This window comes from Tinamus guttatus, unplaced genomic scaffold (assembly GCF_059628265.1).
Source record: "Tinamus guttatus ecotype Peru unplaced genomic scaffold, ASM5962826v1 Tinamus_guttatus_pri_ptg000060l, whole genome shotgun sequence".
NCBI lineage: Eukaryota > Metazoa > Chordata > Aves > Tinamiformes > Tinamidae > Tinamus > Tinamus guttatus.
This window is the reverse complement of record NW_028288594.1, coordinates 3,807,342-3,834,898: the sequence shown is the minus strand read 5'-3', so window position 1 is coordinate 3,834,898 and position 27,557 is coordinate 3,807,342. Positions and strand designations below refer to the sequence as shown.

Sequence of the window (27,557 nt, the reverse complement as noted above, 5' to 3'; positions counted from 1 at the left end):
CGGTTCTGGTTCCTGGGTTAAGGCGCTGGGGCCGGAGCGGCTGCTCCGCGCCGGGCGGCGGCGGCTCCGCGAGGCGCTCGTAAGTCCCAGGCGCCGGGGGACGCGCCCCGCTGCTCCCGCGGGCAGCAGCGCGGGCGGGAGGGCGGCCCGGGCTATGGCGCTGCCGCCGCCGGCTCCGCGGAGCGCGGCTGCCCCTGCGGCTAGCGGGCCGGGACGGGGATAGGGACAGGGGCAGGGGCAGGGAGAGGGACGGGAAGCCGCCTCGCTGCTGGTGGCCTCGCTGTGCCCGCAGCGCCCGCCCGGGGTGGGTGCCGAGCGGTAACCGGCGCCCCTTTCCCTGAGTCAACAGGCTCTGAGTGACGCTCGCGGGGGTTTCCCACTTCTCTAGCGCAAAGCAGGAGTTACTTTGCCCAGTAGGGAGGAAAAAAAATGCTTTTAAAAAGCCCCTACAATGCACAGTGCACGCTCGGTTTCTCTGCTTCAACAGGTTTCCCGTGCCCAAGACGCTGGCAGTGTAACTTGCAAAGTATTTCCCCTGAAGAGACTGCTCTGAACGCAGCAGTGCATAGAGAGCTGCTTGCTCTGGACAGCAGCTGTAGTCTCATGTGAACCTGCGAGAGGTAGGCACATCTGTTGGGAATTAATATGTATATGCACATGATTAGCTGGCCTGCTTCTGCTCAGGCTTCGGGGTGCTCCCTGAGGCACCGTGAGAAGTTGCCACGTGTTGTTCTGGTGACCCGTAGTGCTGAGATGCCAGGAAATACCCAGCAGAATGCTGTTCATCTTCATACTGTGTCTTTACAGTGTTTGAAAAACTTCCCAGGAAATTTCTATTGTTGCTCCTGTACTTCACCCCTCCTATGTCAATATAATGTTTTTCACTTGAAACACTTTTAAACAGCTTCTGCGGGTTTGACTCTGTTTGTTTACTGAGAACTTTACCGTAACGCATGTGCAGCTTAATGCAGTTGTTTTCCAGTATTCCCAGTATATCTTTATTCCAACATGAAATCATAGTTCTCATTGACATAGTTCTGGCAACTCTTACAGCTTTTTGCATTCACAGGACTTTCTCAAGCTGGGGAGCTAATATCTCTGTAATTCTGCCCTTATTAGAAGGAATACACTGTTTGGTAATGCTGAATTGGTACCAACTCTACAATCTATTGCTGCTAGTAATTAGCGAAAAAGCTTTGGGGATCTCCTGAACACCCAAAATGCCAAGTTCATTCAAGATTGTGAACTTTGGGCTTGAAGATATTCCAGGTGTTGAACTGATACGGTGTAACCCAGGGTGGTTAGATTAGTGTGGATATTTGGTTTTGGGGGGGTATGGGAGTCCTGGCTGGGTGTACAGAGCAGAGTTAAGGGCAAGGAAGAGTTGGCAACTTTCCTGACGGGGAAAGAAGAGGAGAAAAAAAAAAAAAAAAAGTTGATGCTGTAGAGAAGAAACAGGAAAAGGAACCATCCTTTTTTTTTTTTTTTTTTTTTTTTAATGATTGCAAGGTGTTCTGGACATGGGATTACTGCTTCTTACGTTACCTATTTATCCCAGCAGCAGGCAAGTCGGGGTGTGAGTATCCAGCCTAAATGTAGGCTGCTGCAGACCTGCCCACAGCCAGTCGCACCTTCCCGCTGCCTGCTCGGGTTGGCAGCCGCCCTCCAGCAGCCTTGCAGTGAGCGAGCCCCAGCTTAACCCTTCTGGAGAGGGCTGCGAGTTGTTTCTCTGGCACAACTCACAATGTAGCATGAAAATATTAGTGCTGGTACAAGTAGATGGGAAAAATATGCAGCCAGAGATGAAGGAAGGCAGGAAGCATCCATATCTGTTGCAGTGCAGACCTAATTCATGTTACATAACCCCATGACTTCATGATATAATTCTGAAGCTAAGGCTGGCAGTGCAAGAGGAGTTCTGCCTCCCTTCTGCTCATGTTTTCTGCTCTCAGGCTTGCTCCCTTGTAATGCCAAAGTGTGATCATGAGGTGTGAAGTAGTCCATTGAACTACATATATATATATATATATATATATATGCATATATAACTACGTTATAACTGTCGTAGCAAAAATACTTATGGTCTTTACTTGAGCTGGATCAGTTCATGGACATGGTTGTGCTCAGGGGAGATGGAAGCAGAAATGAGCATCTAGGAGTATAGGTGAGTGCAGGACTAGTTCTTCTAGTAACAGTTCCATCTAAAAGTGTCGAGCTGCACTACTTTGGAGTTTCATTGCCTGTTTTTTACTACATGAAACTTGGGTTTTAGGAAACTGCCAGTAAATTGTTGAGTGGGGTGTCCTTAAATATGGACTATGATCAACGATTCTCTTTATTCTTATGTACCAAGTAGAAAAGCAGGCGTAGGGTTACAGTTCTTTGTGGTATCCCAAAAATAATTCATCCCACCTGCAGTCCAGGGCTTTGCCGATACTCCCAGTCTCAATCAGTAAGGAAAAGGCTGGAAGCTAGGGATAAATTTCAAGTACTTTTTTTCAAATGGAGATTTTAATTTAGAATTTTTCCATATATAAATTAAATTTCCTAATTAAATTTCTAATTAAGTTTCCATTTTCGATGGAGCTCATTTGGAGGTGAACTCCATTGCCTCTTCTAGAAGCTGGACATTGTCTTTTAAATCCCATCGCACGCAATCTTTGAAATCAAGTTCTGCATGTACAGGATGTTACAGTTTATTATGTAAACTGTTACAAGTTAAGTGTCTTCTGGAAATTTTTGGTAAGTACAGAATCAGCTTTGGTACCCTGAAGCTTTCAAGGAACATGAGAGCATGCCTGCAAGTCATTTTCAGCCTTCCTCAGTTTAGTAGTCCCCAGGCAGTCAAATATAGTATCTTTCCTTATTCCTTGAACAGTCCTTCACTTGAAATTGAAAGGAAACCTACGCATTTATTTAAAGATGTGCCCTAGACATTAAAGTGAATATTCCAGGAGAAACTTTTTAAAGGGGAGAGGTAGTTTGCATTAGTAACAATTCTTTCAGACAATAAACATGGACCCAAGGTTATGAACAACCGACCAGTTGGTGGTCAAAAAACAAAAAACTTTCATATGAAATGATGGTGGGCTTTAAGACAAAATATATGCACTTAGGAAGCCTTTTCGTAACAAGTATTACTGAAATCCAAGTGTCCAAAATCCAAGTGTTGCAGAATTTGCTTTGCCACTGAGAAATGCAGCCGTGTTCAAGCTAAGAGGTAATTGTTTTATTACATTATGGTGAACTTTAATCTTAAAATACATGTCGTCTTTGTATAGAAGCAAAGAAACAATGGTTACAAAGTTCATTCTGCTTTGAAATTTCAAATTTGTGACCAGTTAATATTGGCCTAAACTGATGCATCAGTGTTGATCAGTGTTGATCTTCAAAACCCGTTTGGACGCAGTCCTGTGCCACGTGCTTTAGGTGTCCCTGCGTATGCAGGGGGGTTGGACTAGATGATCTCTAGAGGTCCCTTCCAACCCTAAGCATTCTATGATTCTATGATTCTATGATAAGCTGTAGTTTATGGAGTTGATACTGAAATTGTTTCGAAAGTGTAAAAAGTTGAGAGTGGTCTGTGAGAGGGGAGGGAAAAAAAAGTCTCAATAGTTCTTCTAGTTAGTATTACTGAATTGTAGATGCCTTAACTTACCTTGCAGTGTTTCTGGTATTGCTATTTTTAAATATAACATGTGGCTAACTGGTGCTATATAGCGACATACGCCACTTATAGGTGTTAGTCCTCAAACACTGTAATTACAATACAGTTAAGTTGGATTATGCTTGTATGCCCAGACTGTGATTCACATTTAAGCTACTTTTATCTAGTTTTTACTTAGACCTATGTCAGCACATGCATCAAATGTTTATGTGAGCAGAGTTTTATTTCAATTATTTGTGCTCAAACACATTGGACTTATTAACTGAGTTTGATATTAATGCAAGTCATAATTTTATACATGTTTTTAGTTACCTGCTTCTTTTTCTTAGCTTTCTCTTTCCTGATTACTTTTCAGGTCTATTAACTCGATCATCTTTTCAGTGCTGAAACAACATTGGGAATTATGGATAAGAACATTGGAGAGCAGCTTAACAAAGCTTATGAAGCCTATCGACAGGCATGCATGGATAGGGACCATGCTGTGAAAGAACTACAGCTAAAAGTATGTGTTGGGTTCTGAATTGTTTTCTCAAAGCTGTCCTTTCTGTGGAGAGTTGTGGTAAATGTAGATTTCAGTTTCACTTTAGCTATGCACGCTTTAGTACATCTGTTAAAGTTGGAAATCGCAGTTATGAAAGCGGCCAGTACGCTGCAGAGTGACTCATTATGGTGCAAAGAGGTAGGTGGGTTTCAGGTTTTTGACCTTTTGTGTGTGTGTGTGTGTGTGTGTGTAACTTTAAATGTGAGAAAGGTGTTGCCTGTTGTGGAAGGTTAGTGAAATCTTTTAATGTAAATAGCAAAGATCAATTCACAAGTCCTCCAGCTTTAGTGAAGCATATTTTGAAATTTAAATCACTTTATTCAATAGTGATTTTTTTAATTCAGCTATCTACATTAACAATTTAATATCTTAAATATCTTAAATCATTTTTGTGTTAACAGGAGGATGTATCACATAAACTATTAAGTTATTTGGTGTAAGGACTGAAGACACCTTGCAAGCTATTGGTGCTTGTTAAGCACCTTGCAAGCTATTAGGACAAGAGAGTTTGTGTCTTGAACAACAAACTTATCTTAAAATGATTTATAAAATCGTATATAGAATTTCTCTTTAATAATGAACTAACAGAAGCACATTCTGGGAGGCACTGTGAACACTGAGGTGCACTTTGAATATTTCCTTAATATATATATATATATATATATATATATATGTATGTATTTAGCCATTACTTCAGCCACAGATATTTCTAGAGCCTTCTGTCATACACAGAGACCGGCATCTTGCAAAAGCTACCAGTGTGGGGCTTTGCAATACTAATTTTATTGTGCATATTCTGCCCAACAGTGGAACTTTTGCTATTTTACAGGAATGTTTGTACATTCTTTATGCTACAGCATTTTTGTATGCTTTGGTAGAGCTTATAGGCTGGGACTTTATTCAAAGGCAGATGAACCATACTTTGTGTGGAATTATAAAAGCACTGGTATAACTGGGAATAGGGAAAGGCCTGCGAGAAGATACTCTCCCATCTGGATACAATTTTCCCATCCTCCTGTTGTGAAACAAATGAGCTCAAGCTCTGTGCAACAGGTATGGGCTCAGCCACCCACTCCACAGTCTTATGTACGTTCCTAGTCAGGCGGTGCTGATCCAAATCTGTTTCTGTGGAGTTTTCCATACTTGACAAGTGCAAGTAGCAGGTCAGAAACATTTTGTGCTGAAATTGGAACTAACTTAACAAAGGGCAACTTACAGGAGAATGTCTAAGAATCTATTAAATGCTGTCTCTTATGATGAGCAGTTAGTTACTGAAAGGAAACCAGTCAAGCTAATATTTCAGGGGCATCTAGCAATACATGAAAGAAATTCCTGCCCTCAAAATAAGACATCAAATACAAGGCCAAGAGATATCATATCTGAAGTCCACAGAAGAAAACCAGAAAAGTAGATGAGATATGAATATTTTGTTTAAAAGAACTGTTTGCAATATTTCTCATTGCACTTCCCCTAATTGAGAAATTCTTTTTAAAAAAAAAAAAAAGTCATACCTTTCATAAAGGATTACTACCAGTTCAAATCTGTGTCCTAGTCAAACTTTCAGCAGTTGGATTCTGTGATTTCAGAAGAAAACAGAAGGATTTTCTCAGAAAGAGCTGATCATTTAAAAATTTGTTTGTGGAGTTTTTGTTTGTTTGCTTTTTTTTTTCTTTTTTCCCTTCATAACCAAAGTCACGGTTTTGAAATGACCTTTGTACAATGCTTGGCTCTAGCAGCTTCCTCTGTACGTTACGTGGCCTTCGCACTTTGCTGGATTGTCCACCATGCTGTTGTTAACAGTTTACTACTTAAGTTACCGATAGGCCACTTGTTTTGCCAGTCTCTAGAGCTGGGAGCCATGTCAAGCACACAGAAGCCAGAGTCATCTCGGCCAGATGGTGTTTGATACAGATGGATGGTTGGTTGTCATGCAGATCTTCTAGTTGGTAACTTGTTGCTGCCATCTGACTCAAGGAATAATTTGTGCACACTGGCTGTCAAAAGCATCTTCTCTTCTGTCTGTTTTAGCTGTCATGTCTGTGCTCTGTACAGAAGTGTTGACAAGACATTGCTGTTGTACATTTTCAATTTGGTTCTCAGTGATTTTTCTGCTTCATGAGGTCTCTTATTGCTGCTGGAGTGTACTGCTCTTTGATCACTTTTTTTTTTTTTTTTTTTTTAAAGAACTATTTAAACACAGTGTATCTAATACCTGGCCTTTTAAAATAAACTTTGGTTTTAGATGTATTCTGCATACTCTTCAGACAAGCACATCCTGTGGGGAGAGAATTGAAATGTAATTGAGATTTGGAATTAAACAACGGTACAAATAAACCTGAAGTAGAAGAGTAATGCTTGGGCTTGTCCCAAATTTTGATCTACTCAGGAATAGATCTATCCTATTTTCAGAAAAATTTAGTGCATTCTCGTGTGTTTCCTTGATGAAATTTCACAAGTTTTCTTGCTTGTGTTTAGCACTGCCCTAACTGCAACATTAAAGATGTGCTAATGAAATAGTAGTTTTTGAATATTAGCATCTTCCTGTCACCTGACCATTTGTTCAATTAACTGGCTGTCTAATAATAATTACACACTTCAGTGATATGTGAGCAGCCTTATTAGGCTTTGTATGGCCAGATTATAGCACAAGATGAGTTGGTGAGTTTGAAAAATCAGCTGCACTAGATTCAAAGGAACAGGCAAAACTCTGTATGTAGGTAAAGCTATTGAAAACAGTAATTTTGCTTTATATCCTCCAAAAATATTTTCTGGTTTTAAAATAAATCTTTTTTTTATCTATTTTAATATACTTTATTTGTTAGAAAGAGTGGAGGAAGAAATTTGCATTTTTCTATATGTAAACTAAGCAGCACTTGAAAAAGTAAATACTAGAATTCTGATTTTAGACCTGCTGTGTTCTATGGCTATGAACTACACTAAACTTACCCTACACCTTACAGCTGTCATGGTTAAAACACAGTTACTGAAAATCAGGATTTATTTGCTGTAATGCTTTCCTAATCAATGCAGTCTCAGCAGTGCAGCCTTGCTAGAGGTAATGATAGCTGGGTTTACATGGAGAGCTCCACAACTACAACTGTGTTTAAACTCAAAGCTGATGATCTGTATATATTAAATTTGAGGCCTGTGTTAAAGCAAGATAAGATTAATGCTACTTAAATTATATTTGCAGACAGAAAACTACATGCAGCAAATAGGTGAACAGCAGGAACAGATAGAGCTTCAAAACAGTATTATTGCGAAACTGAAATCACAGTTAGGTGCTCTGAATGCTAATAGAGGTACGTACCCAAGTTTGCACATGATATTTCTTTCTATGCTGTGTTGCACTGAGAAATAGATCTGGGATTGTTGCTTCCACTTTTACATTAAATATCCCTCAAAGCTATGCCATACTTTTCTGTGAAAGTGAGAGTTAATACAATTGTGCAGTTTCAAACTGTATTTATAAAATGCATCATTTTCAAGGTCTTTCTGCATCCTCCTCAAGAAACAGAAAGATTTTCTTCAGATGAAGAACCTGCTCACACTAAGGTCAAAAGTTACATGAACACAGATAAAAATAATTCACTGGAATTAAAACAAAATTGTTTTATATCATTTTACAGTTGTCTGTAAATAGGTTTAGCTGCTAGGTTGTTTTAGATGTGATTGCTATAGATACATGTCTATTCTGATAGGAGCTAATGTGCTGTTGGGATGCTATTCTTACTGGATAACTAAAGCTTTATAAGCAGGTAACATTTCTTCAAATCAAACAGTCATTGATGGATATTTTTCTACTGTTGGACTATTTGTATTTCACAAATAACAGAAAACAGAGAGTCAAAGTAACCATGTGTTAATCTGGCATACTTGTTCAATATTTACTCACACTACTCTAATACTCCTAGTTTTGATAAATACTAGCAAAGTGGCTGACGTATTTTTAAGAGTACATGTACTTTCCTTACTGCTGAGTTAGTCTTGCTTTTTCTCTAGACAGAGAATTGAACTTCTCTTGCTGTTTTAGTACAAAAACTAACTAAAAGAAACTGAAGAAGTTAATATAAGTCCATCTTTCTTTTTTTGGGGGGGAGGGAGGGTTTAGAATCTGGCTAGGGAAAATAGTGACAATCAGCTGCTTTTTATTTCAAGGTAACATGCATTCTTACGTTCTGATGCCTGAAGAAATCCAAACCTCCAACTTAACTTTCAGCCAGCTCTCTGAAAAACTGAACATAGCAAAGCAAAGAGAAAAGCTCCTAAAGGTATGGTCGCCTGCAGATGTTTAATGTAAGATCACATTTGTGCTGTGATTATACTGTGAGGATTTAAAAAGAAAAGAGAATTTTCCCTGTACCTTTGAATTGCCCTTTTTCCCTTGCAAGATTCCCACCTGAAGTGCATGGGGACTGTGCCCATGTGATTTGCCAAGTTGAACTAATGAGCATCTTTGATGCTTCCCTATGCAATAGTTCATTGGCCATCCAGCTCCCCAGGATAATTTTGAGGAACTTGTTGCTTGTTTATTTCGTAACCTGCTGTAAATAACAGTCAAAAGAGATTTCCTCTTTCTCTCAGAAGAGCTTCTCATACTGCAGCTAGTGAGAGCTATTCATTTTCAGAGAAATGAATAATCTGTTCTCACAAAGTAATGGGGTGGAAAGTCAACGCGTGTCTATCTGCTGCTCTGCAAGCATGAATGATATGTTTGCTTTTTAAACAAGCCAGTTCTAACACTGTGTCTTTCCTTCTACTCTTCACCTATTAGCTGAATAGCACTGACACTTTCACTACTGCCTGCTGAGAGAAGCGGGAATAATAGAGTGAGAGCAAGTACTTTTCAAATACCTTGAAAAGTTTTGTGTATTTTTGGAAGGCATTAAAAAAGGTGCACAGATTTGTGTTGTTCTTATCTCATGTCAAGCTGCTGTATTTTTGGGTTCAGAGTACTAATATTCATGGCAGTAACCTGTAAAATCATCTCAAAAGACCTATGTAAAATTAGCCACAAAATTAAAAATAGTTCTTTTCAGGGTTTGTTTCCTGAGTGTGAACTAGGAACAAATGAATCATGCTCAATTCACAGAAATGCAGTCTTCAAAGAAGTATATATTTTTTTAAATAAAAAAAAAATGGAGAGTAACAAGAGATTTAAGATGTTTTTGTAAGGTTTTAATCTTGGTTAAGATATCTTCAGGATAGTTAATAGACATCTGTAAATCAATAAAATTATTTTCCAGTTAACATTTCTGATTATAGATTCTAATCCCATTATATAAATTCTTTCCTATTCTTTGTTATATTTCGAGTACAAGATGGTTGAAGGGTTAATTCTTGGATGGAATATTTTCTCTGCCTTGAATTGGACAATACTTTTTTCTAAGAATTGTACATGGAGACTTGTCCAAGCTTAGTAGTCCATGCTCTTGTTTCTGAATGCTTGCTCAAGGACAACAGTTTAAGTAACCTAATCATGAAATGGGTATAAGAAAGGAAGGCATGTTAAGCACTCTTGTCATGGGGGGAAACACTGGGAACTGATGTGATCTATAAAGATCTTTACAGGCAGTGAATAACAGGTAGAAATCATTAGTTCAGGTCCCAATGGCTTTTATGTGATGGGTTATAAGTGGTTTGTCCTTACCTGCAGGTTGGTTTAGTCAGTTATGATGGTTCCTTCTCAATAATAAGCGGTTGAGCTGGATTTTGTTTCATCTGTGTCAGGGACAGAAAGGTTTTGATATAACTCCATGCAGAGTCAACAATTAGCTTGCTTGTGGAGCAAGAGTCTGTCTGAACTTAAGCCCAAGCACAGTGCTATGCAAATAAGGCCTTATCAGAAGGATTCAGCTGAGACCTAAACCACTGCTAGCTCAATGCAAAGTCGGATGTACTGGATGAAATGAATGTGTGGAACAAACTGGGCAAATAGACAAAACAGGACCAGGTATAGCTCATCTAAGAGTTCCCAAATGTCTTGTAGTTCTGAACACATGAACAAGGAGTCAAGTGGGGACAGATTAAAAAAAAAAAAAAAGTGGTACTTCCTGCAGAAGATTACTGTAGATGATAAGAGTTTCTCTTCAATGGAAAACCGGACAGCTTCATGGAAGAGAAATCTCTCTCTTTCTAAATGCATAGAAACTAAGTGTTAAGGAAGCCTGGGAATTTATTAGAGGATGTATCATGCTTGCATTCTTGTAATCTTCCCTAAACATCATCTTTTGCCTCTGTTAGACTAAAAATCTATCATTCTGTCACTGGCCCACTGTAGTAGTTCTTACATAAAAACATTTTTTGAGATATTATGCCCATTTCCCTTTTATCGTCTAAGTTACTTAGTGTAGGGCTCAGTTCAATCAATTACTGGCTTTTTTAACCATTTGAAATTGGAAAGTCTTTTAATATTCTACTAGAAAAACTGTATTTTTCTGTATTATCCTATCCATGTTAATTTCTAAAAGAGTATCTAAAACTATTGTCTTCCATTTCATTAACTGCTTTATTGTATTTTTCCAATATTTTTTTTCAGGTTTTCAAAATGTGTAATTCCAGGTAAAAAAAAGAATCATGGTTCCTGTTCTTTATTTTAAGTTAAAATATCATATTTCTGGCTGTCCTTTCTTGAAACCTAGAATCTCTTTCATGACTGAAGGTCTCTGGATTTACCCATACCTACCGGATTTAACAAAACACTATTTCCAGTAGGATTTCTCAGTGGACTATAATCTGCATTCCAGTAGAGCTGATGGAAATGCCAGGTGTATGCGACCAAACCTTAATTTTCAGAGGTTTGAAATGGAGGACAGAGGGATGATAGGTTTTCTCGCCTCAAAAACTTGGCCAAACTTATGTATCTTAACTGCTGTTGGCAATTTTGTTGCCAGTGTTTTGTTGCCTGAAGTGTTTCCTTTGTTTTCCTGCATTGATTTTAAACACAAACTGATTCCCGCATAACTCTTTCTAGGTACCTGCATTTTCATGTTTATTGGTCAGACTTTATTTTGCTGTGACAAAGGGAAAGAAGCTGTGTCAAGAATGAATGATGTATGTGGTATATAAAATTGTTCAACATGCAATAAATGTTTAGGTCTTTCCCTGAGTAGAATATAGCAGAGGAATTGCAGATGCATAAAAGTCTCTGTGCTCAGAACTGTGCTGCTAAAATGACTTAAGTAGTTAGGAACAGCTACTGCAGCAGTCTAATGGAGAGCTGAGTGCTCCAGTCAATATCTACATCTCTAGTCTTTCTTGTTCCTGTTGTCCCTGCAAAGAAAGCCATACTTTATGATTTTAGTTAATACTTCTGCGCATTTAGCTATTTTGTACCACTGACATTATGTATACAGTACCATTAATTAGGCCCTACTACCTGATCCAAGCAATTCTGGTGTTGATTTTTTTTTTTGATTGTTTCATCTTTTAGGCTGTGTCTACCTAAAAATAACAAAGAATGTGTGGTTAAACTTTTAAAAGACATTACAGTTTATATTTCTAGTAGCTTGTTAGTCAAATAGTGTTTTCCTTGAAACCATCTAAAAGTTTGGTTATCTCAGGAAATCCCTAAAATAGGCCTTTAAAGCATGCTTAAAAAAAAAAAATCCTTGGAAGCCCTGTGGAAAAAGAGCTGGGGCTGTGGTGCACAGCAAGCCGAGTGTAATCCAGCAGGGTGCCCTGACAGGAAGGAAAGGGCAACAGCATCCAGGGTATTATATACAGAGCAGAGCAAGGAGAGTCATTTTCTCCCTCTATTTAGCACTCATTAGACTAGTTTGGGACCCTCAGATGCAGGAAAGTCATTAAGAAACTTGTGTGAGTACAGCAGAAAGCCCACCAACATAGCTGGGAGCTAGAGTACCTGTCCTGTGAGCAGAGACCGAGGGACCTGCCCTCCTTAGCCTCCAGAAGTGAAGGCTTTGGGAGGAGCTCCAAGGCACTTAGCAATACCTCCAAGGAAGCTATTAGGAGAACAGTCAGGCTCTTCCTATAAGTTGAAACAAGAGAGGTTCAAGAAAAAACTTCTCACCAGTCCAGAGGACGGACATCCAGGCACTAGAAAAGGTTGCTAGGAGAGTGGTAGAGTCTCCATCCTTGGAGGTTTTCAAGATCATAGAATCATAGAATACTTAAGGTTGGAAGGGACGTCTAGAGGTCATCTAGTCCAACCCCCTTGCCCACACAGGGTCACCTAGAGCCAAACTGAGTAATGTGGTCTGACTTCATAGCTGACTGCTTTGAGCAGGAGATTGGGCTAGATACCTTCTGGGATCCTCTGACCTGAGTTATCCTGTTATCCTACAAGGCATCTTGTGGCACAAGACAAGAAAAGTCATTGATTTGTTCAGAATACAGATACAACTTTTCTGCTAGTATCAGCACACATGTGGCCAAGGACTTTAACTGAGTAGACATCACCTGCATGACATGGTTGTCACGGCATTAGTTTTACAAACTTCAGACAGTTTAAAAATTAGACCACATTGTGGGAACCACCCGAATTCAATCAGCTTTAGAACTATAATGTAATCAAACTATGAAGGGCTGTATCATTGCTAGATCTCAAAAGGTTTAACAGTTTCTCCAGTGTTATTCCTGCTATGAGGTCCTGACAGTATGCAAGAAGGAAGACTTGCATCCGTATGTGCTAATTTATCTTTGCAACATGTTGTGTATCAGTGATTGCCATGCTGGTACTTCATGGCTCTTCTCGCAGTTGGCTCCAAAATGGCTTTCCTCATTGTTTTCTTAAATCTTGTCCCCGCTTGCTGCAGGAGAAGGTAGGAGAAATGGAAGAGAACTACTGGAGGTTATTATAGTGCACCCAGTTGCCTGGAAGATTTTGAAAGCCTGCATGGAACTGTGGAGTTATGATAGTTCCAGATGGACAACTCGGATCGTTGCTGTTTCACAGCCTCACTGAAAGAGATAATTCACTGTCCTTAAGAGAGAATTGTTCTTGAAGCAGAAGCATTCTGTGTGAAAATCCTGAGTGCTGGGATAGCCAAGCATGCTGTTATCCAAAGAAAATATAGAAAAAGGTTTTTTTTAAGAGTTGGAATTTGACCATGGTACATTAGGGAACCTTGTGACTGGTTGATGGCTTTGTGCTGTCTTGAGGCCTGTGAACTCCTGCCTTAAAATATTACTGCCTTCCTATTCTTGGAATGGCAAAGAGGAGTTTGCCATAGCAATATCAGCACTCCCTGATAACCGTTTCTGTTTCACTCTGCATGACCTGGATGAAGGAATAGGAGCGCAGTCCTGTTCATATTCAACTACAGCTCAGTGCATAAAATGAGGCTGTTATGAGCTTAATGGTTGCTGTAAGTTTTCATGTCTGTTTTATGAAGCCTTCTGTGTAGCTGCTGTAATTTTATTGTTGTTCTCATGCTACGTGATGCTTTTCAGGCCTTCTTTGTAGTCATTAAAGATCATGGAAAAGGTAAATAATTATAAAATTATTTTTAGTCTCTGCCCAAGCTGTAACTTTCTTCAAAGTATTTTCAGATGTTTTGAAAATACTTTTATCCATGTCTCTATCTCCTCCTAACCTAAATTGTTATTTTCTTCCCCACATCATTAGATGTTTTTCGCATTCTCTTTTCATCATCAAATATTTCTTTGACTCAATTTGAACTTTATGTAATTCCAAGTTCAGTAATTCTTTTGTGCACTCTCCTTTAAGAAAATCAAGCTTAGCTGATGTAGAATCAGTTACAGAACTTAATGAATGTCTTTTTTAGCCTAAAAACTGCAGATGTTTTGTTTTTTTTCAAAACAACTGTATCCAAAAATGGGTTTTTTTTTTTTTTTTTTAGTCTTTGCTGTATTATTTTCATCATCCACTTCCCTGGACTCTTATCTATTATAAAGAGTATAGAGATTCTGCGCAGGAAGATGATAGGAAGTGTTCCAAGGTCTGTCCTAGGAATACACATATATTCCCCACAACACCTGCCAGCAGTTCAAAGCATGGAAGAAAGGTCCCCCAGCCTAATTAGTAAATGAATTAAGAAGTTATCAATGCCTAAAGCAGAAAAGAACAGCTTTAGATGCATTGCCAGGTCAAAGCTGGTTGAAAGAATGGGATAAATAGGATCTGTAGCCATGGTGATATGAGTTTGCTGAGATAGAAACATCCCGTTTTCAGAAGAAGTTTTGAGGAGTCTCTTAAAGGAGGTTTATTCTGGATTCTTGAGATTCCACCCAAGTCCAGGGATGCCTTGTAGCTCCCACCTTGACTATTTGAAGTAATAATTGAAATTGAAGAAAAAAATAATAATTTCAAATTGAAGAAAAAGCAGTGGTAACTTTCAGGTTTTATAGCCTCATTTTTGTACCATAGATTGTTTTTTCAAAATTATCCAGACTATCTGTGTGCATAGTAAGAAAAAAAAAAAGTTTTCTATATGCTTCTTCATTCTACCAAAAAGCTCACATATATAAAAATTCCACAGATTACCAGATGGATAGTTAAAGTGGGGCAGGTACTGCTTTTTATTTCATAAACCTTTATAGCTTTGCAAATATTCCTGTGTCTACTCCAAAATTAAGGTAGCTGCAGAGTATCACTTTCTTTAAAATTGTTTTAGATTCATTGAAATTAATGAAATATTATCATATATAATACATTTTTGATACATTGGATATGTTAATGTATTTGCAATGCTAAATAAATCAAGATGCTCTATTTTTTATAAACACTAACATGACTTTCCTAAAGTCTAGAACATATAGTTATTCTAACTAATCATCGTTGATGGGATACGTAAATATCTTTACTGCCAGTTCTTTACAGGTCTTTACTACCAATACAAAATTAATAATGTAGTAAATAAGACTGGCCTTTACTTATGTTTGCAAAGGCTTAATTTAGCATATTCCAGGCTATTGAACAGTGATGTTCCCCAGCGTCAATTATATTAATTATATCGGTATTTCTAAAATTATCTTTTAGGAACAGTTAGAAAATGAGAGCATTAGGATGAAGCAAATTGAGGAAAAGAACAATCAAAAGGAAAGGAAGCTTATGTCAATTATTTCCAACCAAGAAGATAAAATAAGAACCCTGAAAATCAAATTGAAAGAGTTAAATGAAGCACAGAAGCGTATACAGATGCCAATATATAAAACGGAGGTAAGATATGAAAAAAAATGAAGGTAATATGGAAAAAAATGTAATTTTTCTTTCCAATATGTTTATACTAATTAATCTGATAAGTACATTTTAAAAATTAGCACTATGAAGTTACCAGGAAATTGTTTAACTGTATGAAGTATATAGGGATCTCTGAACTATTAAATACATATTGGTTGGTTTGTGTGTTAATTATTTTTATGTTATGCCATTAGAAAGTTAAACAATATTTGCGAAAACTTCAGATCAGCACTTCAGTTTTGTAATTTTCAATCTGGAGTTTTCACTAACATTAAGTTGATTTCTTCCTTTTCCCTTGTATCACATACTCCTTTTGTCATGGAAGAGCGTCCAAAGTGAGCCGTACTTGTGGGGTAGCTATAGCCTCATATGTCAAATGTGATCATGTAAATAAACTCCAGTTGCCTAACTTGAACTTAACTAAGAGTATGAGCCTAGCAACACCTAACTTGTAGTTATCAGACTTCTCAAGCATTTTCTTTACCTTCTTGTAGCAGGCATTTAAAACCCATATTGGTGGTTTACTTTCAGCAGCAGCAGCAGCAGTAGAAATTGTAAAGGTGCTCAAATGTTTGCCTGCAAGAGCTGCAATCCCACTTCACTGCAAGGCAGGCAAACTGTAGGCTATAGGACTGTGACTACAAACACTGTTTCATTGAAATCAGCTATTTTGACAGAAATATGGTCAGCTTCTGCATCTGGTTTGGAATATGTGTGATCTACCAAGTTATCTGCTAGTGTAAATCTAATGAGTTGCAAGTTAATGCTTATAGTAAAAAATTTGTATTTTTAATACCTAGCATTGCCTTAAACCTATGTAATACAAATGTAAACCACAAGGTGGTAGTCAAAGTTAATAACTCTTTAAAAACATAATAAAACTTCTGGCACGTTAGCTTTTAATATGTTTGTTGAAAATATTAGTGAATAAGTTGATTTTTTTAAGAGCTAAAATAGCTCTGTAACAAGTTTAAACACAATTGCATGTAATCTGAATTGCACACAATTAAAACAGAAAATACTCTTAGGACATACTTCCCTTTCTCACAAAGAAGTAAGAGCAGGGAATGCTACACTGAATTGTGCTAAATTAACTTGAACTAAAGGTGTTTCAGTCAAACAGCATAAAAGAGCTTTTGTCATTTTGTGAATGTTTTGAGAGAAGGATTAGCTGAAGGATGCTGTGACACTTGTGATTCATATCAGAGTGAAGAGCAAATGATTATGCTAACATGTGATCCATACTTTTCATGTTTTACTTCAAGGTGAAAAGTAAGAAAGTTGTTCCAGATAAGCATGAGTTATCTCTAGGGATCTCTGATATTTCATCTGTTTCTGAAAGGTAAATATTTTTGCAGCATTTTTGCCCCCCCCTTTTTTTTTTGCTCATTTGCTTGTAATTATTTGTTTGTTTATTTATTTATTACTACTAAATAGCTTTTTCCCCCCCTTTCTACATAGTATCTTGAGGAAAGAAAGAAAAAGGTGGGGGGAGCTGTCGAAGAGGTAATGTCGGGGAGGAAATAAAGCCAGTGAGCATGTGAAACCGTGATAGGGACTTTACAAGTATGTAGGGATAAGAAGGGAGAGAGAAAAATAGCTGCTTGGTTCAGCAGCAGTTTAAATTGTACAGGAATCAGTAGACTTTAAGCTGATTTTGGGGTGAGCATTAACTCGCTTGCATTAAGTTGCTTCAGAAGAGACACTTGCAACCAAAATGACTGAACTGATGGCAGCACAGCAGAGGCGCCTGTTGTGCTGCCAGGGATGCTGTGGTGGTCAGCATGAAGAAACAGTTCTTGGCCTGATCCATCCCGAGTAGGAAAGTTTACATCCAGCTTTTTTTTCTGTAAGATGAAGTTTTTCATCCCTTTTGGTCATCAAGGGACCAAAAGCATTTCTTAAGCAGCTATCCCTGCTTCTGCCTGTGTTTTGGGAGAAGTATCAGCCAAAGTCTGCAGTTAGCATTTTTCATGGGAAATACAGTAATACCACTTTAATAACCTAGATAGTAAATCCACTTTTAACAACCTTTGCTTAGGTAAAGTAGAAACTTCTCAAAGGTGGGAGAGATTGGGAAAAAAGTGTTATATATTCTTGCTGTTTTTATACTCTTACCTAGACATCTGCTTTTGGCCGCTCTCAGACATGGGATAAATGAACTAGATTAGTCTTTAGTGTGACTCACTAAGACTATATGATGACAAAAAGGAGTGGAAATAAGACTGTGATAAAGACTGTTTTGTCTTTGTGGATTTATATCTAAAGAAGAATGAAAATCCTTTACCTATCTTCTGTCTCCCTACTCTCAAATAACTCCCTTACTTTCCTCTTTTCTTGGAAGGAGGTATGTGACCGGGAAAACTAGTAAGATGATGCCCTCACAAATGTCTAGCTAAATAAAGGGTAATTGACCTAATTGTGTGTATATATTAAAGCTATGATTAGGAATTTGTAGTATGGGTTTTTTTCTTAATTTCTCGTTCATTGAAATGCCTGAAAAATGATCAGAACACAAGTGTTAACAGAGGCAGAAGTGTTAATCCTTTGGGTAGATGTTTCTCTTTTGGAATGAGGTCCGCAGATAGATTTGTTTCTTTAAAAAAAATCGATTGAGTTTCTCAGCAGAAGTAGGAACATAGCTCATGATGCTCCTGATTACTATATGAAGAAGCAGTAAAACGGAAAATGATTAATTTGACTAACGACAAATCTCTTTTGGGCTTCTTTGATACAGAGAGAACATAAAAACGGTTTGTCCTCAAGTTTTTCGTCCTTAAGTAATTTATAACATACCCAAAAAAAAGTGCTTAGAAATATAGCTTACTCAGTAAGTTTATCAAAATTGCACAATAAAATTTTATAGTTGAATCAATAAATGGAATAATGTAATCTGGTTGCCTTCAGGCATGCGAAACTCACACTTGCATGAATGGCTACATTCTTAGTGTATATTTAATGCATGTTACAAAGTATTTCATGGAGACATGATATTCTGTAGCAGATTATAATAAAGATCTCCCCTAGAGTGAAAAGGCACATGATTCTGCAAAAAGCAGAGAAGCAAAGAATTCTCCAACCTCTCTCCCAAATGTCAGGTAGACGAAAGATGGAAGGAAGAGTAGCAGATGCCTACAGTGTTCCTTCTCCTACAAAGTCTGAAGTCCGCAAGAAAAAAAAAAAAGAAAAACAGGAAAAATAGTTAATGTTCTACGTAGAATGAGATGGAAGCAGTACGTCGTGCAAGATAAGCCGTTCCACTAGTACTGGAGGGAACTGAGAGAAATGTAAAGGCTGGATGTTCTTACAGTCAGAACCCAAGCTTACATGTTTGTGTCTATGACTAAGCCACTCTTTCACTATGTTTTTTCTCTTTTCTCCTTGCTTTTACTAAGGAGAACAAAAATGTATATGCATATGTTGAGGAAAGACGTATCCAAGAAATGTAGCTTACGCTATTGTTTTTCTCTGGTTTGTGGGTGTGACTATAGAATTGAAGGCCATGAAGAGCTGAACTGGTTCATGCTTTAATTTACAATTTTAATTCACAATTTTGATCTTCCAGGGAGAATCTGGAGACTATTTTCCAGGAGATGAAAGAAGAATGTCATCGAATATGTATACTAGCCGGAGAACAAACAGACCGACTGAGTAAATTTAAGATAAAGCGAGAACCTGAAACTGGTAATATCTTAAGCTCTTATTGTGATTCAACTGTTTGAAAGCTTTGCTTTGTATTTGAAAATACTGTAGATTACACATACATAGAAGTACTTCTCTGTTTACCATCTGCCTTTTTCAAGTCTGTTCAAATGGTACGTGGTATTTTACCAAGAAAAGGCACCACCAGGTTTGGTGTTTTGTGACGAATGCTCCAAATCACTGCTGCAAATACAGTCATCACACCAGTGGCTCTTGTAATTCTTTTGTCCCTTGCAATGAGAGGCAGACACTTACTACAAGTAATATCTCATCATGTTGCGTGAGTGACAGCACTACTTACTTTTGATTTAACTACCAGTTCAAAAAAATGTGTTATGAATGTCTCTACCCTCATATTTGTTAAGAGAAAAGTATTGAACTGGGGAGAGTCAGAGAACTTATTTTCTAGAGTTTGTTGTGCAGATTTGTAAATACGGTTTTGTTACATGAGACAAGAGCCTAATCCAGGACTTCTGAAAAGACAGAAAAGACTTGATCTTCGTGGCAACTAGAAGAGGTCTTGAAGGTCCATTTCAGCTAATGCTTTTATTGAATATGATATTCAGTAATGTATAATGGCTACTACGGCCATTCCTGCCTGTTTTTCTTGACAGTAGGATCAGGCTCTAAGAGATTTCAGGAAAACTCTGCCAAACTTAACATGCTTGAAGCAAAAGGCACTGATTTCAGCACTTGCCTCTAATTTAAGTTATGCCATTAGTTAAGAGTTGTTTGTTCACTTAATTTTGGTTTGATATATAAATGACCTGAGAATGTGTAACCTGTGGCTTCAAACGGCTGCAGTTGAGCTATATTGCTGTATTGCGACTGAATGCTGCCAAACTTGGTGAATGGAGATGGAGGGGAGGTAGGGAAACTGGCAGGAGCTTGGAAACTTATCCCAGAGTGGACTTGTTTTCATTAAATCTGTGCCTAACTCAGCTATGTGAAAAGCTACGTGTGATATAAATCTGTTTGCTTTCTGCTACTTATATGGCCCACTTTATTACAATATCTGAGTGATGTCAGGAGGCCATTGTACAATAAATGTGCCCTGAAGTTATTCCCTCACCTGATTAGGAGTAATCATGTGTTATTTTTGTTACTGAAGTGCCCTAAGTTTATGGGGAATTCTCAAAACACAGGGAAAATATGGTCCCTCTTCTGAATAGTTATACAGTTGAAATGTTCGTATTATTCAGAAATAGATGGGACTTCAGCACCTGAATACCTTCTAAAATCTTGCTTATGGTGCCTAGCATGTTGTTGGCACTATATGAAATAGTTTTGGTTCCAGCTCCTATTTCTGCCAGAACACTTCAGTAAATACATGCAAAGATGTGTTAAGAGTATGGGGCAACGTAAGTTTCAATAAAATGGAAATGTTTATAGCCATAAGTCAAAGAGAAACAAAATTATTAGAATGGAATGATTTACTTCTGACCATTTTTGTGTTGGAGAGAATGTCTGTGAAAGAGAAATGTGCCTCAGACTTCAAAGAGGAAAAAATAAAGTTAAAAAGCCAAGAGGGAAGATAAAAAGCTTCTCAGGAAAATTACTCCATCACACCCTATGCACCTTTAATAATTATTTTCAGATGGATAGTTTAATGTTTTCTTCTTTCTTTGCAGAAATACAGTTTTCCATGCCTATACAGTGTACTGATAAAACTGATGAACAAGCAGAAGAGCTTTTTAAACCTCGGGTTATAAAGGATATAAATAGAGGTGCATCATGCATCACATCTATCACACCAAGAGGAGTGGGCCAGGATGAGGACAACAACTCTGTAGAATCACTTTCTAAATTTAATGTCAAGTTTCCACCTACAGACAATGACTCTGCTTTCTTGCAGAGCACTCAGGATAAACCAACAGTTCCTTGCACTGCTATAGCTGAAAACATGCTTCAAGATCATCATTTTAACCTGGAGCACAGAGACCATGCTGTTAACCTCAGTAAATTGGAATCTAACTCATTCGAAGCACGTGGAGTTGATCTCATAACCTCAGCTTTACAAAACTTAACTGCTGTTGACAAAACAGCCCCTCCAAATCATGCCAACTTGCCCATAGAAAATACCTGTGACAAAACATGTTTAAAAACAACAGACACTGGTCTCACATTTGTGCCTAAGCACACAAACGCGGCGGTACCTGAAGTAATTTTTCCTTCCTTAGAAGCTGCCGGGACAACCATCAGAGGTCCTCATCAGGTACCTTTCTGTTTATACTGTACATTTCAGAAAAGGTAACGATTCAGGCAACTGCTTTGCGAAGTCTTTCATAGAGGATTAATATTTTCTGCGAGGTATCTCCCTTGCCCATTTTTCAAGAGCGTATGTTGCAGCAGTTGTCCCTAATAGGGATGTATGTGTGCAAGGACTTTTCCAGTGAAATAGGGCAGGATTTAAGCGGAATTAAGCATTGTATGTGCTTGCACAAATTTCAGGCCGTGTAGATAGTAGATATTAATCCTGTATTTATTTCAAAGGTGTCATTAATACCCTAAATTGCCCCCTAGATTGCTTTCTTTCTACTCTTGAGCTCATATTAATAGGGCATATATTTTTTAATTGCTTTTATGTCCAGCACAGGATACGACAAACAGACCTAATAATAAAAAATAATAAAAAAAAACAGAGAAATAATTCACTGGGAAAAAAAAATGATATGTTCTTCGTCAAGATCTGAGGTTTATAAGCAGCACCTCACTCTTTTCCTTTAGAAAAAATTTAAATATGTTATTCATATTAAACGATCAAGTAAGAAAGCTTTTTTTTTTTTTCTTTTGCAAGTAAACAGGAATACACTAAAATACTGAGTTTACGTTCTCGTAGATACTTTGGGTGTGAATTTCAGTCATATCTATTTAAGTCCATGGGAGCTTCTAAAAGTGAGGTCTGGTTGCTGGCTCATAAGGCAGCTCTCAGTCACATCTCTGAATATTTTGCTAATTTTGCCCCACGTTCTGTCTCAAATGAAATTACTGGCAAAATTATTGTGGACTTATATAGACTCGAATTTTTTTAATGATTTTGTGGCTTTTTCTCCTTGTGAGAGAGAGCTTATTCAAGAGTAAAGCAAACTAGATATTTAGGAAATATCCTAAATATCAAAAACAAAATTTTGATATTTAGGAAATCTGGATTTAGAGGATTTTTACTATATGCGTTGATGTAATTTTGTGTTCTTTGCCAGTAAGAGGGGACCTGCAGCAAAAGAGCTTTATTTCTCAACTTTGTCACTGCTTGACAAGCAAAACTAGCATTTGGAAAGCATTTTTAGGACATGTTACATTTGATGATTTTCTCTGCTAAAACCTATGTAGTCTAGCTTAATTTTCTATTGTAAACCACTTTTGGATGGAAAGTTGACCATGTGGAAACTTTGCTGTCCTTCATCTGCTTAGTTTAAACTGTAAGGCTGGTTTTTCAAATGATTTTTCAAATATTTTAAATACCTATTTGTAATGTAGGAGATCTCAATTTGATACTAGCCTCGTATCTGCATTTCCTTCATGCTTTTTTTTTTTTTTCGTTGGATCCTCAGTTATAGTTGTGACTGAGTTAAATTAAACCATTTATTTTATTACTGGCAGAATTCCTGTGGAGCTGTGAAGCATTCACTCTATTGCTTGATACTCTTCTCTTTTTCTCTGTTCTCTCTCCAGCTTGTTCTTTTACTAGTTAGTCTGTGTATTCATTTTTCAATAGATGGCACCCTGCATTGTGTATTACAGCAAGTGAAACAGCTGGTATGTGATTATAAATTGATAGGGGAGTATGCTGCTTAAAAAGTAGAGATTAACTGTTGATTAATAGCAGTAAGCCTTTAGGTTTGCTCATTAATATTTCTGCAAAATAAGAAATTAATTTGGGTCCATCATTTAGAATGGAAATTTAAACATTTTGTAGAGAAAATATAATAATGCTAATATGGGAAGGGGGAAAAAAAAGCAATGGGAAACTTTCCATATTTATAAGTTGTATCTATATAGCACTGTAGAACATAAAGAATATTGATTAAAATGTTGTATCTTATCCAGAATGTTTGGACTGAACAGTTTTACTGTAGAAACCATATACATCTGCCTATATTTAAACATACTTCACCTTTCTTTAACTGCCTTCAGAAGGTTATGGTACATATTTTTGCTAATGAATAGGATTCAGCTTTGGAATTTTTGCTCACTACTGTGTTCAGGGTGGGATTCAAAGGTAATATATATGTAGACTAAATTAGGTTTTTAAAAAGTTCCTTGCACACATGCCCTTTTGACTGCATTGGACCTTGGTCAAACTGACCTTAGTCAAATGTGTGTGTAATACTTGTTTTTAGTATTTTTGTCAGCTTTTTACAGGGTAGTTACACAGCTATGGTTTCCACTACCATTAGTGAAGCTCCAATAAGGAGGAGTGAGATACCTGATTTCTTCTAGTGTAGATAAAACTTTCAAGTATTTACTACATATGTTAACTTATAAAATGGAAAACCCCATAAATGCAATAGATTTGGCAACAGCAAGTTCTTGGAACTGCTCTCAGTTGCTGTAATAAATTTAGCTCTTTCCTTCTTTGTGGATACTAAATGTGAAAACTCAGTACTGTTTCCTTAGGATGTAGTAACTTTTTTCAAAAACGTGTGACTGAAAAGAGCAGCAGTTGAAAATAAACATGGATATTAGTGGACGTGCGTTTTTACAGACTACCATTAACTGAGACTTGCACGTTTATGCATTTGTTTACTGGATGATCACAATTTGAGGGGGTTATTTCCACCAAATATTTCATAGAAGATTTTAAAAGCAAGTCACTCATCCAAGGATCTTAATCTATTAACTTCCTCGTAAAGAAGCATATACTTAAATACATTCCTATTGAGAAAAGTATTTTAAGCACATGCTTAATACTCAAAAGAAGAAATGGAAGTTAAGTGCCAGTTTCAGTGTGTTGCTGACTGAGCCATGTTGGGTTTCTAAGAACAGAAATCTTATTATGTCCTCAGTAGAGTTTTTACAGGAATACTTCAGCTTTTTTAAAATAGCTTTTCCTTACCTGACGTGATATTAAAAAGCAGTAGTTCTAAACATTCTGCAGGAATATTTAAGCATGTCAGTGTCTGGATAGATTGAATATGCAATTTACACCAACAACATACAATAAGGAGACTCTCTGAGCTGAAAAAAAAAGTGGTGTGATTGCACTTAATTACTAATTAGTCGATTTAATTATATGGATTGCTGACCATAATGAAAGACAGTAAATCTGATGCTGCTATTTGATAAGCTAAACACTGTTTAAACATGGAATGGGCAGGAAATTGACTCCAAGAAATGGTAGCTGGTTTAAAAAGTAAGGATTAACCACGGTGGGAGCCAGGTTAGTGGCACAGGGAGTTTCCGTGGGAGAAGGAACAAAAGATTCCAACCATTTGTGCTGATGAAATTTGAATGGGAGCTGAGAACTAAGACTCTTGGGTAAGTATAGATAGCAAGAAATTTAAAACTTCAAAAGAAACTACTTTCTAAAATATTCTTTCTTGCCTTTCCATGTGTGATTGAGGCAGTAGAAAAGGAAGTGGAGCCAAAAAAGCTGTGGGGCTCTCTCCTTGGAGGCTGCATCCCCACACAGAGCTGGTAGCAGCTTGCTGCCGTTCCGCCTGCTCTGCAGTCACAGCAGCGTGCATTTAGTTTTCAGCTTTCCCAGAACCTCCTCTTTCTAATACATAATGATGTGTTTTACCCTGCGTTGCTAATATTAATGAAACTTAATTCACTTTACTTGGCAAACTGACAGAAGACGTTTTGATTCCTAGTTGGTATCAAGCTATATTATGTCTCTGACTTAAAGTGCATCTCACTTAAGTGCATCTTAACTGCATGATCAGGTAAACAGACTTGCTGGCTTTAAACTGACTAGTTCAGGGACCCAGAACAGTAGAGCTGCAGAAACCAAATTTAGCATCATTTACAGAATTGCCTGAATGGCAAATATTCAGATGGCTCTATTAAACTGGTACTGTCATTGCAGAGTGAATCACGAAACTGAGGTCACTTAGTATACATATACACTAGAAGGCGGCCAGATTAGACAAGTAACTTAAGCCATATTACATTGCTCTACTTATTTTCTCAGTAAACAGAAAACTAGGTATGTACCAGTAAGAAATAGAAATAAAGTCAGTTTCATATTGATTTTTTACACTAAGTGTATATTTTATTCCGAAGCAAAAATGTACATACTTAATTCTGTTAAATGGCTAAATGCACTGTGGTTTCTACAGTAAAACATTGAAATAAAATATTAGTGAAAAGCCTTAATAATATTTATCATACTGACATTAAATGTTGTTCACAGGAGTATTTATCAACGATAGGTATTTTCTGTCTTTGCAATGACTGTATATTTGTGGAACTTAATAAGAAGTCCTATCTTGCTGTTGTGAGAGCTTTCTAGTTATGTTTCTTGTCAGGAGGTGTAAAGCACACCTAGTTGAAATAGGTAGGGTTTTTTTTTATATATAGAACTGTATTTATTGTAAACCACACAGTAATCATTTTCTGTTTCTTTTAGCTTGTTTGGCAGCCTCAAGACAGTGTTTTGCTGGCACAAGCCTATGCAGACTCTGAACCAAATCAGTGTGGAATATGTGCATTCTGCCGAGAAGTTATAACATCTATAACATCTAAGGAAGAATATTTTCGTCATCTGAATTCCCACTTTAAAGTACAGTCTTAATGTATGAGAACTGAATGGATTACTGGTTTTGCATACGTTTGATTTTTGTATTCAATAGATATGCTAAGAATTTTAGATTTAAGACTTTTTATAACAAGAACTCATGGCTGAAATTGTCATATGAGCACATTTTTAATTGTCATCTGATAAGGTAAAATTAAACCATAAGACACTCAACACTGTAATTCACATTATTACTTGTTTTGCTTCAATATTACCTTTGAGATTGATGTTAAAAGCTGGTTTTAGTTTGGGGATTTTTTTTTCAATTAATGATTGCCTCAATAACCCCAAAGTCATGACCACGTGCATACAGATTTACAGGATCAAGGATTTTTTCTTATTAGCTACTGACATTCTGTTCTGAAGTAAACTGGGAGGAGAGGTAGGGTCTTGTTTTAAATTTCTGTTATAAATTTACCAAATTTAGTAATTTAATTTACAACAGTGAACCACTTAAGTCAGATTCTCAGAAAGTCAGTGAAGTACCTGAATGCCAGATATGCCAAAATTAGGATAGGCTTGTTCACGGGTAATAAAAATGACTTTCCCTTGTCATTTTTATCAATTCCCAACACATTGCTTTCTGGTTTTACAGCATATAAATGATCCTTTTGCTAAAATGTAATGGTAGCAATTTTATATACATCTGATAAATATTGGTAAAAGATAACACTGTTAGTGTGCTTTTGAAGCTCCAGCGTATATTTTCATGGAAAGAAAAAAAAAAAGAGATACTGGTATCAAGGTTGAAGTGAGAAAAGGCTAAATGTTTCCTTAAACCAAGAGTATCAAAGGTGATGAAAAATAGTATATGAAACCTTTGGTTTGTCTGCCATGGAGTATCTTCAAATCCCTTATGGCCTAGAGGGGAAGGAGGAAAAACCTCTTTACCCAAATCTAGATGACATCATTTTTAATTTGCAACTGTGCCTAGTAGCTTTCTCAATGCCATTTAAAATCATGTTTAGTTGAAACATGCAGCCTAAGAAAATTGCACATATTATGGCTTTATTGGGTCGAAATTGAAGAAGCGGGGCTTTTTTACTAAGCAATTTAAATTAATGATAAAGGGTGACTTGCACTTTTTTGAAAAACCTTTGTCAGGTAGTATTCATGTTTTTATTGTAATAAAGCACAACACTTTAAAGATTTATTTGCAGGTGGCCTGTTTCCGGAGCAGTTCACACCTGCAGATTTTTTAGATTTTTTCCTTGTCCTGCAGTTACTCGCTGTGTTTTAAACCTCTGGCTTTGGTGGCTGGCAGTGAGCAGAGCGCGCTGCTCTGAACAGCGGCGCGCAGCGCCCGCCTGCTGCGTAACCTGCGGAAAGTTTGGGGGTTGGAGAGCTCCAGGCCCTGCCGGGATAACCCGCGGCCCCAGGAGCGCCTGGTTCCTGGGGGAGGCTCCGGGTGCAGGGATGGGGGTAGAGAGTGGATTCGCACGTGTCCGCCAGCCCCGCGCTAAAGCGGCTGGTTTTCCCGGTTCTACAATCCCAGGTCACTATATCAAGAGCCGAACAAACAGCAAATCACCGTAGGAAAAATAGTGTCCTCTCGTCCCGCGCCAGCCCGAGGGGGCTCCGCGCCCTGCCGAGAGCCGCAGCGCCCCGGGCGCGGTTTAGGAAGCGCTTTAACTCCGTGTGTTGAACGATCTCCCTGCCCGAGGGCGCTCGGGACGGCTTCCGGTCAGCCCGGAGCTGGGGCAGGGAAAATAAAAATAAAGATCTCGTGCTCAGCAGTTGT

The 27,557-nt window shown here is 37.7% G+C and overlaps 1 protein-coding gene across 2 annotated transcripts; it reads left to right on the top strand.

The window, feature by feature from the left end:
• On the top strand, nucleotides 1-25,932 carry TANK (TRAF family member associated NFKB activator). Of its 2 annotated transcripts, none has more exons than XM_088519485.1 (9): nucleotides 1-79; nucleotides 4,023-4,169; nucleotides 7,402-7,510; nucleotides 8,367-8,479; nucleotides 15,172-15,351; nucleotides 16,638-16,714; nucleotides 18,938-19,056; nucleotides 20,706-21,289; nucleotides 25,649-25,932. In XM_088519485.1, exons 2-9 carry the CDS (start codon nucleotides 4,071-4,073, stop codon nucleotides 25,811-25,813), a joined length of 1,446 nt encoding a protein of 481 aa, XP_088375611.1. In that variant the 5' UTR covers nucleotides 1-79; nucleotides 4,023-4,070; the 3' UTR covers nucleotides 25,814-25,932. The 2 variants fall into 2 exon arrangements, with proteins under 2 accessions (XP_088375611.1, XP_088375612.1); XM_088519486.1 differs by lacking the exon at nucleotides 1-79 and adding an exon at nucleotides 603-620.
• The last annotated feature ends 1,625 nt before the right edge of the window (nucleotides 25,933-27,557 follow it).

Excerpts from the sequence above, each read along its gene's own strand:
- TANK (XM_088519485.1), top strand. The coding sequence starts at position 4,071 with ATGGATAAGAACATTGGAGAGCAGCTTAACAAAGCTTATGAAGCCTAT. Across the intron at positions 7,511-8,366 it reads TGCTCTGAATGCTAATAGAG|GTAACATGCATTCTTACGTT; the intron begins GTACGTACCCAA and ends TTTTATTTCAAG. Across the intron at positions 16,715-18,937 it reads ATTTCATCTGTTTCTGAAAG|GGAGAATCTGGAGACTATTT; the intron begins GTAAATATTTTT and ends TTGATCTTCCAG.